The following is a 2,500-nucleotide window of genomic DNA, read 5'->3' on the forward strand; positions in this document are numbered from 1 at the left end:
TTTGAGGGCCCTCGGTTGCTAGGCTCCAGCAGGTAGGGTCAGTAAAAGCTGCACGGCCTGTTCGTACACACTGTCCTCCCACCCGCTCACATTCCAGCGTACAGCACAGTAAATCACACCGCTACACCACCGCTGCCCCGTCTCTAGGGCCGTTCCCTCCTGAATATGAGGGGGTCCCTTTATAGTGGTACCAAGAGAAGAGAAAGGGGACATTTGATCATCGTGTGTGCGATCATCCTCAGTTAGTGATTTTAAATGATGTTGTCAGGAGGAGCTATTTTATTCTTTGGCATGGGTGTTTTACTTGTACTCCATGTCAAGAGCCTCAACCTTTTACGTATGATTTGTTTGCTCATCAGGAAAGACTGAGCTGATAAGACATACACTCTCACTGTTCCACTCAATGCTAGGTCACTCCTCTGAACAACGCAGGACAAACAGTCTTAAGCTTCAAAAAAGTACGATCCTTTCGTCCTTCCATCATCAAACACAATTCACAGCAGTCTGGCTAACGGCCTGACTCTGATGTCACTCTTCAGCCCCCCCTTTCCCCCCCTACCTAACTCTGCTGACATTGTGTAGGACGTGGTTCGATGCAAGGCCAGCTATTCATCGCTTGCATGATTGCACTTACGCAATTCAAGCTGTGGTTTTCCATGGACAGAAGCTACAGTTTGGAATTTTCATCAATAAAATCATGAAATGAGGCAATCTTTCACTGGTCCCTAGCACAGCGGGCTTGCTGGCCAGATCATCAAGGTTTTTTAATAGAACATTGGGATTTTCAGAAGTGATGAAATAAGTAAGGTTCTGAATTTGGTTCTGAAGAACTCCTATCATAAGACACAGGCTGTGACTAAAGTGAAATAAAAAATAAAAAAAAATCTTTTTTTGGAAAAAACACCACAGGGCGAATTTGTAGTGTGGACATCACCACGGCGTCTTGCCTTCGCCTTTCCGTTTTTTAACATTAAATCTATTAATATTGTATTGTAATTCACATTCAATGTAAGTGTCTCAGATTAACCAGAGAGGGTAATTTACATCTGTGGTCCCCGGGGAGGTCAACAACATAAGAACTACAATCAAGTAACAAAAACAGTACATTACATGAGGAAAAATGAACGTTTCAGTAGTATTAACAATCTTCTGTAAATGCATGACACTTGAATAGATGGAGGTGGACACACAGGAGCTGGAGGTTAAGTTATTGGTCTTCCAATCTCTTCAGTCGATCGTACTCTGTTAACCAAAACATTTGTCTTCCAGAGTACAAATCCTGGCAATCATTTGGAAAATAGTTACACTAAAACACATGAATTTCCCAAATTTTAAAATACCCCAAAACCCCTGAGAGGGCATGTCAACACGCATCTTTCACAAGGAATGCATCGGCTGTTATTTAAGAGCGGACGCGGCAGAGTACACCAGTACATAATCACTTCCACTAGTGGACCCCTGTAGGGTCTCCGACATCTACACTGCAATATCTTCAATGTAATTAACTCAGGGCTTTTAATGTGGCGGTCCAAAAGTCACTCACAATTTCCGTTTGCTGTTCGTCTAGAAGGCATTTGGTAACTTCTGGGGCACACAAGCTTGTGTTCCTAATAAAGGCTGTAAAATGCCTGTTTAAAATTGGAAACTGAACTTCTCGGAGACTCAGAGGTCTTTGTTCTGTGACTGATCATTGATCCTTTGGCTGTGTGTGAGTCAGAGGGTTGCTAGATACAGCCGTGGGTGTTTCTGGTCATCTGGGGAGTGCTTTTTTATGAGCTATGCTTCAGCTCTGCGGCTGACGTTCTTCCTCCGTGCGTCGGTCGGTGCTGAAGAAACACTGACAGCATGGGGAGTCTGGAGCTTGATAGAGAAAATATGACAGATGAATCATCTGTTCTCAGAAATACTGAGGGAAAGTCAAGGAACACCACATGGTGGTGCATGCTGTAGCAGATTCAACAATCGACTGCATTTCCAGTAGTCCGTGAAAATGTTGTCATATAGATTTGACAAGATTTGTGGGATTGATGCACTAAATGTAAAAAATAAATGATGTTTCTTATTTTGACGGCGCTTCATGAGCAGATGCACAATCCAGCAAAGTATCTCTTGGTGTTTTGTGTATTATTGTTTCATCTTATATGCTGGCTAATCAACCTCTCTCTCTCTCTCTCTCTCTCTCTCTCTCTCTCTCTCTCTCTCTCTCTCTCTCTCTCGTTTCTCTACCTCCCAGGTAACCACATGCTGCTTCGGGTGTTGCCTTCGGTGTACCCCAAACAGCCGGACGCCATTCACCGTCACCTTGGGGATCTGACCGCCATGATGTCACAGCTGGAGCCGCCAGAGCAACTCCACCTGATCAGGCTCCTGCAATTGGTTGCCGAGCAACATCCACTTGTGAGTCAAATAATGGTTTTGAATTGTACTTAGGATCTGTGTCTGCGGGACTCAGGGAACCAATAGAGTGCCTCAGAATCAAAGCAACCAGCGATCAGTTTTT

The 2,500-nt window shown here is 44.2% G+C and overlaps 1 protein-coding gene across 1 annotated transcript in view; it reads left to right on the top strand.

Moving 5' to 3' along the window:
- Window positions 1-2,500, top strand: part of veph1 (ventricular zone expressed PH domain-containing 1) — a 66,009-nt gene that overhangs the window by 26,325 nt on the left and 37,184 nt on the right. Inside the window, exon 5 of the mRNA XM_030381520.1 lies at window positions 2,234-2,397. Within this exon, the coding sequence (XP_030237380.1) occupies window positions 2,234-2,397 (164 nt within the window). The remainder of the gene's footprint in view (window positions 1-2,233; window positions 2,398-2,500) is intronic.

Source organism: Gadus morhua, chromosome 16, assembly GCF_902167405.1.
Source record: "Gadus morhua chromosome 16, gadMor3.0, whole genome shotgun sequence".
NCBI lineage: Eukaryota > Metazoa > Chordata > Actinopteri > Gadiformes > Gadidae > Gadus > Gadus morhua.